The sequence below is a fragment of the Quercus suber genome, unplaced genomic scaffold, assembly GCF_002906115.3.
Source record: "Quercus suber isolate HL8 unplaced genomic scaffold, Cork oak 2.0 scaffold_95, whole genome shotgun sequence".
Taxonomy (NCBI): domain Eukaryota; kingdom Viridiplantae; phylum Streptophyta; class Magnoliopsida; order Fagales; family Fagaceae; genus Quercus; species Quercus suber.
In genome coordinates this window covers 1,565,502-1,579,486 of record NW_027069560.1, presented here as the reverse complement: position 1 = coordinate 1,579,486, position 13,985 = coordinate 1,565,502, and the positions used below count along the sequence as shown (strand labels likewise).

The following is a 13,985-nucleotide window of genomic DNA, read 5'->3' as shown; positions in this document are numbered from 1 at the left end:
AATTCTCGAGAATTGTGACCTTAAATTCACCCGGTAAGGTTTTGTCTCGGTGGTTTTCCCATTTGTAAACAAATCACTTGTGTCAAATTTGTCCCATTTGTCTCGGTGGTTTTTCCCATTTGACACAAGTGATTTGTTTACAAATTTGTTTTCCACTGCATTTAGTTTTATTGGTGATTTGTTTATGCTACCATGCTTATTGTATGTAATTGAATCTAATTAATTAATTTGGCTAATTAATTGATTAATTTACCAAAGGGGTCAATACATTCTTGGCCCATCAGAAAGGAAGGTTGGAACCGTATTATCCTTAAGGAAGATGCCAAGAGCTTTTTTGATCCACTAACTTCCGAAAACATCTCCCCAGCATGGACCATTAGCAATGTTATCAATAATGTGTTATGTCTTAAGCATTTATTTTCAGTTTGTCACTTTTGTTGGGTCAAAAGGGATTGCAATGCTGCTGAACATGCAGCTACAAAGCTTTCCCTTAGTTCTCTTGAGTCTTTCTATTTCAATAAGGACAATTTGCCTAGAGCTTTAGCCTCTATCTGTAAGGCAGAGTGCCCATCCTTTTCTGTTTTTGAATGAAATTGCAGCTTATCAAAAAGAAAAAAAAAAAAAAATGACGTTTCTCTGTAAATTCCCTTTTCTATTTTTGTCTTATCTCATAAACCCTCTTTGTGTGATATTTTGACGGGTTACATGCATCACTGTATTTTTACTGAAAGGAAAAATGAAATTGTTTTCCTAAAAAATAAGAACAAGAAATTGGAAGGTCAATGAACATCTGTGATCATGATGATCAGCATTAGGAGGGCCATCCTAAAGCTGGAAAATATCTATCAGTTAGCTGTCACATGGAATGACGCAAGAGGAAGGTAAGGAGAGTAGTCTGACCTTGCCTGGATTACAAAGTCATACCTAACTACAGATTTTTTTTGGTTGGCAGTGAATGAAAGGTCCTCAAGGGGGAATAGCCCAGTCAAATAAAGATATGTTAGTGACTTCATATGCACATGCTGCAGTGCAGCTACAGAAAGAAATTATCTTGATTGCAGATTCTCAAGAAGGATCTGGTTGAGAATTTGAGACGTGTAACATTGTTAGATTCGTAGCAATTGTCAAATGTATTAGCTGGGCCGACAACGCTTGAGGAGAAAGACCTTTTTCTTCCATACTCGACAGTAAATATTTTAGTGTTGTTAGATCATTCAATCCAACTTAATTCTAAGCTTAGGATTTTGGTGTGAAATCAGAAATGTTTGTGATGCTGCAATAGGCTTCGTAGCTCAGATAAAATCGGAAATGCCCTTTATCTCATACTCTTCTTTCCCACAATTCAATTAGATGCAAAGTCTAGAAAGCCCTTTTTCATGGATGTAGAAAAGGTTTTTTTAATCCAATCCAACACAGCATGTGAAACATGGCAGCAATGTTAAGCATAAAAAGATCGTACCTAGTATACAAAACTCCCACTTTTGCAGAGTCTGGGAGAGGTCATAGTAGGCAGCCTTGCTCCTTATTGTAGGCCATGAAATTGCTTGGAACTGACATCAATTCATCAAATGTGATATGCTTTTTAAAAATTAAATAAAAAAAGCATATTTTCATAAACAGCTCCAAATTTTTCTTCAAAGATTAATTTAGAGACGCATGGTAGTTTTAAAAAAATTTCCCCCACTTGGCTTTGGCTTAAGTGTAATCGGTGGTTGGGACAAAAATATGCATTCAGGTTTTGCAAAAATTGTGCTACCAGTGGTAGCACAATTTTTGTTTGTGTAGCCTTCCACAAAATATGTATGTGGTAGGCTACTATCAGTGACGGTGCCACCTTATGGTCAGGTGGTCCAGGACCATCCTGGCCTGAAAAAAAAAAATATAATAATAATAATAATAATAATAATAATAATTAAAAATTTTATATTTATTTATCTTTAAAAAAATTTTTAGGACCACCCTAAATTTTTTTTATACCAATAAAATTAAATATTGAGTAACTTAACAATATATTGGGGTCTTTCAAGTAAAAAGGAAAAACTCAAAAAAAAAATTTGAAATAAAATCTAGAAAAAAAAATTATAATAAAACTACTATAGGCTGGGCAGTGGCTTGATTCCTTTTACTAAGCACACTGCGCGATATAACACAATTTTCAACCTTTTATTATTTTTTATTACAATATTATTTTTCCTCACTAGACATATATTATTTACTTCTCATTTTTAATTATTTTTTCTTATTTATTCTTAACCACACACATCTTCTGTCTCCTCAATTTTTACACTTCATACTTTTAAATTATATCACATCTTCATCTACACTTTTACATCTACGTTTTGCCTTCCTCCTTGTTCGTAACTTCTGTGTCTTCTATTAGTACCAGTGCGGTAGTGCCCCTTCTCAAGTTTTGAGTCTCAAATTTCTCAATACGATTTTTTTTTTTTTTAAAGCTGTGTAGGTACCTTTGTTCATTTCTTTTCTTTTCATTTTTTTTCCTTTTGAGGTTTTTTGGTTTATAGAATGCAAATTTGTTTTGGTTTAAGAACAATTTTTATTTTTTAAGCACAAACTTCATGCCGACCAAATCTTGAATTTCAGCCGGTATTTACTGAAACACCCGAAATAGACGAGAATGACCCAAAAATTTTTCCGAAGTGGAATAGGTTGAGTTACTGTTCCGGTTTGTTTACCGGCACAGTATTTTTCAGTCCTTAGGACCGGAACGGAATGGAATTAATAACATTGAATTAAACCTAATTACCTAAAGGCTAAAAAGATATAAAATTGTGTAATTTATGTTTCCTAAGGAATACCCTAAACAAAATTCCTGGAGCCGCCACTGGCTACCATATGTATGTATGTGGTAGCCTACCACATACATGTATGCAGCAGCATGCTTGCTCTTGCTTGAGAGAGAGAGAGAGAGAGAGAGAGAGAGAGAGAGAGAGAGAGAGAGAGAGAGAGAGAGAGAGAGAGAGAGAGAGAGAGAGAGAGAGAGAGAATCTTGCTGAAAACAGTAATGCTATCAGAATGAAGCTAACATACAAATACTTCACTCATTCTCCTTACATGACTCTAAAACTTAAATCCCTTCTTATGGAAAGCAAATAAATGAGTTTGCGGTTATATAATTGTTAATAGCCATTGAAGGAACCTTAAAAGTTCTATAGAACTAACTCTAAGACCTTAATTTTTTTTCTCTGTTAGGAGCTCCATTTCAGTGACACAATGAGGGTAGTCGTTGTTACAAGGACACTCGAATTTGTAATGGAAGTGGGTCTCCAAGAACCTGTTCTTGAAGTTAAAATGAAGATAGAACAATTTTTAGGTGTCCCTGTGGCTTCACAAACTCTCTCAGTATCTGGATGGGAGTTGATGGATGGACTTGACATGGAAGACTATCCAATTGTCACTGAAGGTACAAAAATTGACCTCACCTTCAAATCCATGATTATATTACCTCCGTTAAACCATTGTAGTAAAATCCAAATTTTAGTGAAATTCTCATCTAGGCAGTTTAACATAGAAGTAGACACAACAGAAACTGTGCGTAGTCTAAAAGAGAAAATTCACATCATTGATGGCACACCCATCAAAAGAATGTCACTTTTCTATTGTGGGATAGAATTACAAGAGGACTTTCGCAATCTTACTGAGTATGGCATACACGAATTCTCAGAAATAATTGTGTTCCTCAAGGCCATAAATCGTCTAAGGGATGAACCTCCATCGAAAAGACTAAGTCTAGTGGTGCAAACTTCTTCTAGTTTGCTTAATGCAGCCAGCATTCCTGTGGAATTGAAGGATTCATGCACTGTAAATGACTTGAGGCAATTATTATTGAGCAAAAAAATTCTTCCCATTGATGATTATTTGTTTATACACAAGCAGAGGATTATGCGTGACAATTGCAGCCTCCGGTGGCATGGTGTTGAAAATGGGGACCCTCTCTATGTGTTCAAAGGAACTATCAGTAGAAGTGGATATTGAGATGCTACAAGTTTCTATGCCTAGCATGCACGGTTGGAATTTAAATTTAAACCAGAAAAAGTGTTTTTTTTTTTTTAATAAATAATTTTAATCCAGAAGTCCAGAATAAATGTTATGTAGAATCTATTTAGGAATCTATGAAGGCTATGCTTAAACACCAAAGAGTATTTGCTTTATCATCATCAAAAAACTTTGGAAACTATTAATGTGGAAAATAATGATACTATTGTGTGAATGGCTTGGAGTATCGATGATAAAATGGAAGCAAGTCTTGGATTCAATCCTTACCATCAACCAACAAAAAGGATAAGCATCATTTGTTAAAACTTATAGTTATGCTAAAACCAACAATTTACCAAGTTACAGTTAAGTAGGAAGAGGGTTTAAAAAAGAAAAAGAAAAGAAAAATGAACCCAAAGCCAATCCTAGCATTCTATGTTAGGAAAAATAGAAGAAACTTGATGGTTGCTACCAGTATTGTCAGCTTACACATCCTTGTAGCTAATGGTTCTGTTACACTGCACTCACTTCGTACAAACATGTAATCCTCATCTATATAATTAACAAGATACAACAAGTTTTTTAAAATTAAAACACTTAAACTAGGCAATTCTCAATTCCTGAGTCCACCCCAAGAGACAATCAGGCCAACTGAACACAAAATGTTGATTGGACCCATCATCAAGAGGATTGAAAAAGAGGTAAATATGAGAGCCATCTTGGACCCCACAATCAACGAGTGAAATCCCATCTCCATCAACGTTCATCGGACGGCTGCAATTGTTGTCGAGAATGAGGATCAGACGGTCACATGGGAGCTTCTGCTGAGCCTCAATTTCCCTCTTCAGATCAGCAAGGGTGGCATCGTTACCCACTTGTATATAGAACAGAGTTCCTGTCAAGTTCTCCACTACCACCCTCATTTCCAAAGGCATTGAAAGGCTTTGTCTTTTTTTTTTTTTCAGTCTCATCCATTATCCATAACATAAGAGAAAGAGACAGCCTTACTCTAAGGCCAACACAACACGTAGAACTTGAAAGGTGTTCACGCATGCAGCATTCTCGCTAGTTAGTTTGTAAGCATGCATAAGAGATGGGAGTAGTTGATAGTGTAAAGGCTTAAGCAAAGTGAAATTAGAGCCTGACTCGGCTAAAATTATGACATTAAAAAATTTCGGATCCTATGTATTAATTTTCTCTCCGTTACTTGTATATCTTACTCTGAAGTCTAAAACTTTGCAACGCCTGCGCTAAGAAAAAGGATCTGGACCCGCACTTGATGGTCGTTAAAGCTATGAAAAACTAATTAGTCACAAGGAGTTTAAAGTTAAACCATTTAATTAGATGAGGGTTTTTTTTTTTTTTTTTTTAATTTTTAATTTTTAATTTAATTTTTTAGAACTATAAATAATTATGAGTAGGAATAACCCAATTCATATTGTTCTTCAACTTGGTGAGGCTAATAAGAGCTTGTTTGTGGCACCGAGTAATGTTGTGATTACAAATAGAGAGGGTCCAAATTGAAATTACATTAATGTTTAAAGGGAAAAACTTGAAGTATGATTTCTTAAGCGTTGCGCTGTACTTTCAGTTTTCCAATTAAATATAAACAAATTAGTGCATTGAATTTAGTTGTCCATGGAAAGGTTACAATTATACTAATTTGTACTTCTTATATGTTTAAATATAATTAAGAACCTAAAAGTAACTGTTGACTAATTTTGTCCACCTTTAAATTAACAAGAAATCAATGGTAGTAAAACTGCCAACTCATTCATGACATGACTAAATTTTAAGAAAATAACTTAGGGAAATCTAAGTATTGCACTTAAGTTTTGTCCAATATATTTTTGACTAAAAGAGGGAGGACAAAAGATTCAATCTAATGACTTCCTACTTTTTGTGAAACATCTCTCAAGTCTCAAACTGTTTTTTTTTAGTAGAATAGCACAGAAGCACTCTCCTTTGTTTTGTGTAAAACTCTGGGCAACAAATTCCTACGCCAAACTTACGAAGGCAGATCAGTGAGTAGACTGAAGACACTGACCAGAAAATTTGTAGATAAAAAAGTAAGTATGTAGATTTTGTGAACGATCAACAACCTGCACTTAGAGAACCTATTTATTTGAATGAAGTGTTCTTTCCATGTTGCACTTTCTAATAAGTTAATTAGCTCCCATTTACCGGTCATGTTGATGTTGGAATCTCTAGGTTGTTACAACCAACAATTTTTTTTTTTTTTTTTTTTTTTTCTTTTGTGATAATTCAATAGTTGGGAGAGTGGGGATTTGAACTTGGACATCTCAATTGAGAACATCATGAAATCATGAAATACAACTTAAGTTGCAACACTCCTGGCTAGTTACATTACTTCCACCAATGTAGAAATCAACTCCATTTGAGAATTTAAATTGAAAATTTTGGAGGGAAAATAGTCACAAACCCCTCACAACTTCCCCTTAGCACACAAAACTACCTAAAGAGTCAAAGTTTTGATTGTACACTTAACTTCCCCTCAGCACACAAAACTATAGTTGTCAAAACGTGAATCGTATCATTAATCGATTTTTAATTTTTTTGTATCGTGTATCGTATGATACACAAATACTTAATAAAATTTATAAAAAAAATTATAAATATACATATATAAAGGGTATATTCATTATAAATTTTGAATGTATTCAACTAATGACTAATTTATTCATTACTTATGCAATAATATTTAACAAGCTAACTAAATAAATCAAACTAGCATGTGTTTATAACTTACACATTCAAATTACATAAATTCAAAAGTGATAATATATTACAAATGACCCAAAAATAATAATTTATTTTCATCGTATTCATCAAATTGCCTAATCAACCCCATCTAAGTCAACGCTATTATCATATTTATAATTTTGCAAATTTATTTCTACATTAAAATTTTCTTCATCATTATTCGTCACTAACATTTACTATCTTTTTTTTTTTAATAATTTTTTTTATTATTTTTTTTGGCATTCTAGTTTCTTGGACTTATAACAATAATAATAAAAAATTTAAAAAATTAAAAAAAAATTTAATATTAAAGTAAAAGGTAAGTGTGTACTATGTAGTCCAATTGTAGGAGATAGGGGAAAAAAACTAATGAATATGTTATTTTAATATGCTAAATTAAATAAACTAATAATTTTTTGCTAAAAATAAGTCTAACAACTTGTTAGATTCAAATAAAAGTACAAATTTTAACAAAAAATCTCATTTTAAAGTATTTGTCTATATATTGTACGATATGTACGATTTTATGATACAATACAAATCGTACAATACACATATTGTACTGTACGATTTATGAGCACTTACGAAACGAAACTTTTTCCACACGATACGATACGTATCGCGTATCGTACGATATTAACAACTATGCACAAAACTACCTAAAGAGTTAAAGTTTTGATTGTACACTTAACTTGTTTTGAGTCCAACACTAAGGGTCCGATTGGTTGGAGGGGTGAAAAAGTGGGAGGATAGAAAATAGTGGAATGATGGAAAAGTGGGAGGATAGAAAAAATTTTATTTTCTCTTATTTTTGTTTGGTTAAGAGTGGAAAAGTGGAGGGATGGAAAAAATGAGTTTAAATAAATTTACTCATATACCCTTATTAAAGAATGATGCCAAATTAAAATTAAAAAAAAAAAAAAAGTGACAAATAACCACACAAAAAAGAGCAATCTCCCAAAATTTTTTATAAAAATAAAAAACATGTTCCAAAAAAATCACATCTAGTAAAATAAAAATAAACTATCACGCCTAAGACCTAAAAAATCAAAAGAAAAAAAATTAGAAAAAAAAAAAAAAAAGAGGCAATGTTAATGCCCATGAAAAAAAGAAAGAAAAAAAGGTGGCAAGTGGCAACGTGATTGCCTAGAAAAAGAAAAAAAAAAAAAGTGGCCACATGGGGGGGGGGGAGGGGGGGGGGGGGAAGGCGGGGCAACGTTGCTACCAAGAAAGAGAGAAAAAAGAAAAAAAAAATGTAACTTAAAGTAAAAGTATTTGTGTAAATTACATTATTCACTTTTTCCTTCTCATTTTCCTCATAAATTGGGAGGATAAAAAAAAGTGGATTTGGAGAGATTATTTTCCTTCCTATTTTTTGTCTCTTGTTTTCTCTCTTAAACTAAATAGTGGAAAATGACATTTCCCACTCTATTTGTCATCCTCTCTGTTTTCACCCTAACCAAACATACCCTAAACCCCACAATGGTAAAACATATGTAACCCACCTTAGATTTTTTAGTGTTACACAACACCGCCCGCACTCCCCTCCAAAGTGGCATTGCTTTATTTGTAAACCGTTCAACATCTATTAAATAAAAAATGAGTTGCTCATGTGATGATACTTCTTCTTTAGAGTGTGTGTTGGGGGGGGGGGGGGGGTGGTTTTACACTAGGTCGGCTCCCCTCCCGTTTAGAATCCTTATGTTTTCTCTTGTTGTCTAGATGAGTAACAATTGACAAATGACACATCCAAAGGTTAAAAAAAAAAAAAACCAATGTCAACTATGGAATTTCTCTCAATTTTTGGGTCTTTCTTTCTCTCTTTCTTTCTGTCTCTTTGCCTCTTTCTATCTATCTCTCCAACATTATCATCACCACTTGAACGTTAGAGGCGTCAAGATTAGAAGTTGGGTAAAAGTGAATTCTGAATGATAAGAGAAAACCCATGTTTGCTTTCTTTTCAAATCACAATATACAACTGAACTTGAGAAAAGAAAAGAATGGAGGGATAAAGATGAATTGAAGTTTTTGACGTTGAATAGATTTGGCCATTCGGTGATAACATGTTAGGTCTTCAATAAGCCCAAATCAAGAAGAAATATACAGTAAATTATGCGGCCAAACAACTACTCGAAACAATAGAAAAAATAAAAATAAAATTAAGAGTGGAGATAGAACAGATGATGGTTTTACAAGAAAAATGAAAATGGCTTTACAAACAGAGGACAATAACTTGAACACCCACCTTGCACAATAGAGCGTCCTTGGCTTTTGGTAGAAAGATTTTATTCTTCTTTGATTTCCTCATCTATTGTCCCACTTTTACCCCTTTTTTCCAGAAAGTTATGATCTTGGCGCCTTTGATTCAAAGGCGACTGTGACAATGTTGGAGAGAGAGACAAGCAAAGAGAGAGACTAGAAGAAAGAAAGAAAGAAAAACCCAAAAATTGAGAGAAAACCCATCATTGACATGGGTGTTTTTTAACCTTTGGATGTGTCATTTGCCATGTGTCACTCATCTAGAAAAAAATAGAAAACATGAGGATTCTAAATGGGAGGGGAGCCGGACCCATTTACACTCAAAACTTCATGGATTTTACGTTTTACAGAAAAACTACATGGGGGTTTTTTATACCTTTCCCATTTTGGAATCAAATAACTACCAGATAAGATAACAGCACAAGATTCCCAGCTTGGATCCTATGGGGACAAGCATTTCCCTAGAAGAAAGAGTAGTAAAATTTTATTATTTTATTCAAGGGAAAAAAATATTATCAATTACGATGTACAAACTTAATCAATAAACCTATGACTAGATGTAAAAATATGACTACGTTTCGTTAAGATACTGGGTATGCTAACAAAACTTTCTGCTGGTACCAAAAATGACAAAACCATGTGTGAGACATACCAGAAACTCCTTAAGGCAAGTGAATCAGACTCTGGCCGGACTCTGCACCCTGAACTGTACTAGACCAAGTTCCTTGAAGCCAAATCCACAGAATTCAATTCACAGCCAGCTTCAAACTTTGAGTTGAGCAGGTCCTGACAAACCTTGCACTTTCATCATACAATGATACTTTGTTGGTGCAATAATGCCAGCCTGTGTGCACAAATCCACAACTGCTGGTGCATGTCCATAAAAATCCCTATGTGCATCCACAAGCACAAGAGGATCCTGAGGCCGCCGCTTCCATACAAGCTTAGGAGGCACCAAATCATCTACTTCTGCCTTTTCCCAGAAGTGGGCTCCTCGCCAACTCTCATACTTAAATACTCCACAGAGCCTAGCCTTGTGTCCAGATGGCCCAACATGAACTTCTGAACAGTATTTACAGACTTTTGCTGAATAAACCAACAACAATTTCTGTACACCAGTTCTTAGGATCTCCCATGCTCTCAGAGTTCTATTGGCAATTAACTTCAGTTCATGAGGTGACAGAGACTCAGCTCCTTCAATAGCAGCGGAAACATTTTCCGAGTTCCAATTGCTGGAGCACATATCTTCATCATATGGATTGGCTCCTGCCTGCCAACACAGTTCGACAACTGCAGGAACACGGTCAAAATCAAACCTTTGTTGGTGCTTAATAACATCTTGGAACATGTTCTGCAGATGAAAAGTTTCTACTGGAACAAGTATATCATTCAAACCACCACTAATCCATTCATGAACTCGATTCTTAGCACGGCGCTTGTAACCACAGCAAGTCTGAATTAAATGACCTTTCTCACCAATATACACTTCTGGACAAAACCTGCAATGGTACTTTATGAATGAAGTTAGGATGAACGTTCTCTTTGAAGAAATAGAGCATGTACTAAAGTGAAGTTAGGGGTATCACAGCCAAGTTAGATCAATTATTGTAGAATAAAATAGTCTTCAAGAGTTTAAGTGAACATATGGCAAAGACCTTTGTGCTAAATGTCACCTCCACCCCTCATAAGAGTGAGTTAGTGGCAGAGGTCAAGGGTTCATGTACCATGGGGTGCAGGTATCATGTAACAATTAAAAAGCAAGTAAGTGTTCAAGTGAAAATTAGAGACAGCTTGTTTACCAATGCTTGCCTAAAAACTGTTGGGTAATGTCTGCTAATTTATAGTGACAGCCTGACAGGCATAAAAATTTCACAATAAAGATGCACATAGTAATCAACTATATTCATAGTAATTGTCAATGACCATTGCTGCATAGGATGCATTTTGATAAGTGATATGTCTGCACATAGTTTTATTATTTCAGGTTTTGATTATTGTTCTTAATATTTTCAGCACCTGAGATAGGCTGGCAACATAATCATAAATTATAGTTCAGCACACATTTAATAGTTACAATGGGAGAGGGAGAGTTCTGAACCTGGACATCTCCATTGGAAACACCAGGAGGTGCTAGTTGAGCTACATGGCTCTTAGCAGCACATTTGAATCAACATCAAACCAGACCAACTTAGATTTCCAGCACTAATTAACTACATGTCTAAATCTTCATATAAAAAATTGTTAAAAACATGCAATACAGAGCGGCAAAATCGTTCATATACACAGTTTATAGATATCAACAAAATCATATAAATGAACCACGATTACATTTTAAGCAAAATGAACAAAATCATACACATCAATGACCCCATTTTTGACAAGATAGCAAGAAGCAATATTTAGGTTGTTTCCATGTTAAAATGATGAAGCACAAACAAATACAATTCAAATTATTGTTCAAAACATATATATATATATATATAAAATGAACACTCAAGCTGGACTTACTTGCAGGTCATAACAGGAAAGACATTGAGGAGAGTAGAGACGCCTTGGTAGAGCGCTGCTCGGGCCCTAAGTACCTCCTGGGCCACGGGAACCATGCCGCGAACCGGGTAGTCCTTGGCTCGGCTTTCGATTCTTTTCAGAATCATTGGCCTCAGCTTGTTAAAGTCTACCTTAGAGCTGTAAAATCTTGCGTGCATAACGCATCCAATCAAGTCCCCCGTAACATTCTGCCATGGTCTCTTCCTTACAGCCATATCAACAACCCCAAACCTCAAAAATCAATAGAAGAAGTATATTTCGTAACAAGTTGTCAAAGAAGCATTTAATCGAACAGGTTGTGGGCGATGAGGTCGGTGAGGAGTTTCTTATATGATTACGGGATTTACCGAGTGAAAGGTGAAGAAGGGTTTTGTTATTTGAGTTGGAAATGGTCCGGATATGAACGTAGAGCGGAAAAGGTATCGTTCGCCGGTTCTTCAAGAAAGCTCAAGTCTTCATCTTCGACGGCTTTAGAGAGGCTTAGAAAGAGTGAAAGAAGGAGAACAGAGCATCTTTGTGCGTGAATTTTAGTCCGTAGAACGAAATTGAGTGAGAGAGAGAGCGAGGAACACAAAGAGCCATTGCTCTGAGCAAAGTTAGACCAATTAATATTTTTTAATTGGAGTTGAATTTTGGTAAACTATCTGTTAAATTATATTATTTTTGTATATTTTTCATACTTATCAAATTTTGAGGCGATCAAAGATCAATAATTATGTTATTTATCAATTTTATAAATTCAAATTTTTGTAGTTTAAAATAATGCTTAAAAGATGAATTTATGAATTAAATAGTAAATAACATCAGATTGGTATGAAAATCGGCATGCATATTTAGAACAAATAAAATACGTAATTTAATAATAGAATTTTCAAAATATAAATTCATTAATAAGTTATTGGGTGGTGTGAGGCATTTACCTCAATCCCTTTACAGTTAATAAGAACCATGTCAAGAGGCGGATGGCTAGACCTAACAATAGCCTTATCTTCCTTAACAAAATTTGATTTTTTTAAATATATTCAAACTTTTTTATGAAATATTTTTCAAAATATAATGGTTTTTAACAAAATCGAAAAACAAAATATGTTTTTGCAACTCATGCAATTTCTGTTTCCACTTTCTTTTAACACGATCTTTTTCTTTTTGATCAAAAGTAGCATGATAAGATTTTCTCTTATCTTTGTTCTTTGCAGATTTAAATTCATCAAATAAAGCAATCATATCAATTTCAAAAGATGAAAATAGGAAAGCTTAAAATAATAAAAATAGGTATTTTAATAAAATTTTAATAACAAATTTAAACACTTACAAGAGATAATAATAGATAAAAATCTAGTTTACCGGAAAAGAAAAAAAAAAATAGATACAAAGCTTTGAACTGGAATGGAAAAAGGTTACAAGCTTAGGAAGCAGTCTGTAAACTATATGAAATTTGAAACTAGGAAAATTGAGTGATGCCTTCATCTGAAAGGGACGTCCCCGTTATAGGCAAAATATAATATATATATATATATTTTAGTTTTGGGTAAATATAAAATTTTTTTATTATTTTTTTCAAAGAAAATAAAGTTGCTAGTTTATCAAAGTTATGATTTTGTGGATTTTTGTTCGTTTAGATTGGTCATTTGTTCAAGCCTTCAACGTTGTTTTATTTTAATTTTTTTTTAATTTTTCGATAATTTAGTTTATTATGTAATTGATATTAAATAATGAAAGAGAAATTATACTTTACCATCCTAAATTATACCTCATGTTAAACTTTGCATTCTAAATTTTTCGAATATATTTTTTGCACTCTAAACTATGACCATTGTTACACTTTGCATCCCGATGTTAAGTTTGCTGTTAACTTAGATAAAAAAATATGACACCACGTGAAAAAACCTAATTGCCCCTCTTCTCAATGCCTTAAAAATAAAAGATAAATAATACTTTACCACCCTAAACTATACTCCTTATTACACTTTGCACCCTAAACTTTGAATTTTCATTCAAGTTAATAGCAAACTTAACAGTAGGATGCAAAGTGTAACAGGAGTCATAGTTTATGGTGCAAAACATGCATTCAAAAAGTTTAGGGTGCAAAGTGTAACATGAGGTATAGTTTAGGATGGTAAAGTGTAATTTCCCCAATAATGAAAATGAAGTGGGCACAATTCATTAAACTAACTAAGTGCATGGTTAGCTCCTTGTTATTATTATTATTAGTATTTTTCTGAAAGTGTATTAAAATATATTTATACTTTAAAATTTTTTGAAAATTTGAGGTTTTAAAAAGTTGTATATAAAAACTAAAAACTTGTCAAATAAGGTGAAGGAAAACGGCCACTAAATACATGTGACAGTCTTGGAAGTCAAAGTTTCTATTGAAATAAATTCTTAAACCAACATGTAGAAGCCCAAATCTATAGGAAAGATTC

The 13,985-nt window shown here is 33.7% G+C and overlaps 2 protein-coding genes across 3 annotated transcripts; one reads left to right on the top strand and one right to left on the bottom strand.

Annotated features, from left to right (window-relative positions):
* The first annotated feature begins 3,231 nt into the window (after nucleotides 1-3,231).
* LOC112027768 (uncharacterized) lies at nucleotides 3,232-3,993 on the top strand. The gene has a single exon (XM_024060413.1). The coding sequence runs from the start codon at nucleotides 3,232-3,234 to the stop codon at nucleotides 3,991-3,993; it is 762 nt and encodes a 253-aa protein (XP_023916181.1).
* Nucleotides 3,994-8,765: 4,772 nt separating this feature from the next.
* Nucleotides 8,766-12,163, bottom strand: LOC112027773 (APO protein 4, mitochondrial). 2 transcript variants are annotated; one of them, XR_010629415.1, is made up of 3 exons: nucleotides 11,524-12,163; nucleotides 9,668-10,514; nucleotides 8,766-9,476 (listed from the first exon to the last, which is right to left on the bottom strand). XR_010629415.1 is itself a non-coding variant. In XM_024060416.2 (2 exons), exons 1-2 carry the CDS (start codon nucleotides 11,775-11,777, stop codon nucleotides 9,779-9,781), a joined length of 990 nt encoding a protein of 329 aa, XP_023916184.1. In that variant the 5' UTR covers nucleotides 11,778-12,163; the 3' UTR covers nucleotides 9,493-9,778. The 2 variants fall into 2 exon arrangements, 1 of the variants encoding a protein (XP_023916184.1); XM_024060416.2 differs by lacking the exon at nucleotides 8,766-9,476 and having other exon boundaries at nucleotides 9,493-10,514.
* Between the last annotated feature and the right edge of the window lie 1,822 nt (nucleotides 12,164-13,985).

Bases quoted from the DNA above. Each gene is read 5' to 3' on its own strand.
- LOC112027768 (XM_024060413.1), top strand. From the start codon at position 3,232: ATGAGGGTAGTCGTTGTTACAAGGACACTCGAATTTGTAATGGAAGTG.
- LOC112027773 (XM_024060416.2), bottom strand. From the start codon at position 11,777: ATGGCTGTAAGGAAGAGACCATGGCAGAATGTTACGGGGGACTTGATT. The intron at 10,515-11,523 runs GTAAGTCCAGCT...GTACCATTGCAG, and splicing joins TTTCCTGTTATGACCTGCAA to GTTTTGTCCAGAAGTGTATA.